Source organism: Monopterus albus, unplaced genomic scaffold, assembly GCF_001952655.1.
Source record: "Monopterus albus unplaced genomic scaffold, M_albus_1.0 scaffold305.1, whole genome shotgun sequence".
NCBI lineage: Eukaryota > Metazoa > Chordata > Actinopteri > Synbranchiformes > Synbranchidae > Monopterus > Monopterus albus.
Genome location: NW_018128185.1, coordinates 400,722 through 402,373, shown reverse-complemented (window position 1 = coordinate 402,373; position 1,652 = coordinate 400,722). Strand labels below are relative to the sequence as shown.

Sequence of the window (1,652 nt, the reverse complement as noted above, 5' to 3'; positions counted from 1 at the left end):
ATTGCTCATTATTTTGAAAACTTGGCAGCTTGTCCTGTATATTGTGTTACAGTTTGAGAACATATAATGTGGACTAATGGTTAGAGAAACCCTCCTTCAGACAAGACAATCCCAGCTTTACTCACCAAACCCCAGCCTTCGTTCTCATTTTTAGAGTCATCTCTGAGGGAGATATTTAGTTAAATAATTGATGAATGATGAAGGCTCACACTCTGCCCTTGCAACACTCCATCTTCTTACTAGGTCCAGGCAGAATAAATTAGCCTGACACTGTTTTAATGAGGCAGCAGGGACTCAGCCGCAGAAATTTAAGCAGATATATTTCCAACAGGTCACACATATACAGCCGTTTCCTGTGTTCAGCAAGTTGACCAAGTCCTGTCTGTCCGTTAGCAGCCATTTGTCTTGTGTTAGCTAAACCAGCCACTCAGTTTAAACACAGGAGCACAATAATTAGATGTCTGCAGCAGCTCAGATTCAGTTGGCGTGAATGACTCACAGACTTGGTTTAGACTGGAAGAATTTATAACAGAGGAATTTCCCCATTGTGGGATCAATAAAGTCCTACCTAGCTACCTACCTAACCGAAGTCCTGCTGGAATCCTTTTTAGAGATGGAAAGTTGTATCTTTGACCCAGTGGCCACCCATGTTGTGTGTATTCCAAGATTTAATGACCTGACTCAAGCAGGTGTTTCTTCAAATGGAAATAATGTGTGTTTTATTTTGTCAGTGTTTCTCTTTCAACTCAGTATCTTCACTCTTAGCTGGTGCCTGTTTGTTGGTGATTTGCTCTTCTCTCTGCCTTTCCTCTGTCTAACTGTGTGGCCTGTATCAGCGTGTGTGTTATTCTTAAATTATTTTTAATCAACAAAAATTTTATTAACTAATTTTGACAAATGTCATGATTTGCTGCTTTTATATGTTTTAAATCGCTGAAAGTTAAATATCTTTGGTTGCTGGACTGTTATTTCAACAAAATAAGCTCCTTGAGTTTTGGTTCTGCTACTTGGGCATCTTTTACTCTTTTATAACATTTTATAGATTTTCATATTAACAGATTAGTCAAAAGAATAGTCAATACAAAATAACTATTAGATGCAGCTTTATTATTGTATATTATCCATCTAATTTCATTATTTCTAATTTCCTCTAATTTCATTATTATCTCTCATTAGCGGACTGTTCAGGTCCCATATATCGAAGCCGAGGGCTGTCACGGAGGCCGGCAGATATCCCGCCCATTGATCCTGCTGTCCTAGTGGATCTTCAGAGACACACCCAGGAAGTGGCGCACAGTGTGGAGATGATGATGCGGAGCCTCAACGGAACCATCCAGAACGTGAGTCTGTCTGTGTTCAGATGAGCCAGTTCAGTATTTTTCTCTCTATTATTGTCTCTCTCACTCACATATATTTCTCATCCATGTGTTTGTTGTTTCTCTCTGTGTAATTGATTGATTGTCTCTGTGTATTTGTTCATTCATCCAGATGACAGCTCTGAGTGTGGGCTACATCCAGACCTACAGAGACTCAGTTGACAGCCTGGGAGAGTCTGTGGACATGAGTATAAAGGTAACATATTGTGTGTGTGTGTGTGTGTGTGTGTGTGTGTGTGTGTGTGTGTGTGTGCGCTCTTTAGACAATACGTACAC

At 40.0% G+C, this 1,652-nt stretch overlaps 1 protein-coding gene across 4 annotated transcripts in view; it reads left to right on the top strand.

The window, feature by feature from the left end:
• The window catches only part of borcs6 (BLOC-1 related complex subunit 6), a 10,428-nt gene that overhangs the window by 5,216 nt on the left and 3,560 nt on the right, over positions 1–1,652 (top strand). For all 4 annotated transcript variants that reach the window (XR_002276874.1, XR_002276872.1, XR_002276873.1 and 1 more), the window contains exons 5-6: positions 1,177–1,340; positions 1,489–1,572. Coding sequence is in view for 1 of the 4 variants with exons in the window: in XM_020623592.1 (XP_020479248.1) it covers positions 1,177–1,340; positions 1,489–1,572 (248 nt within the window). In the remaining 3 variants the exon portion in view is untranslated. The remainder of the gene's footprint in view (positions 1–1,176; positions 1,341–1,488; positions 1,573–1,652) is intronic.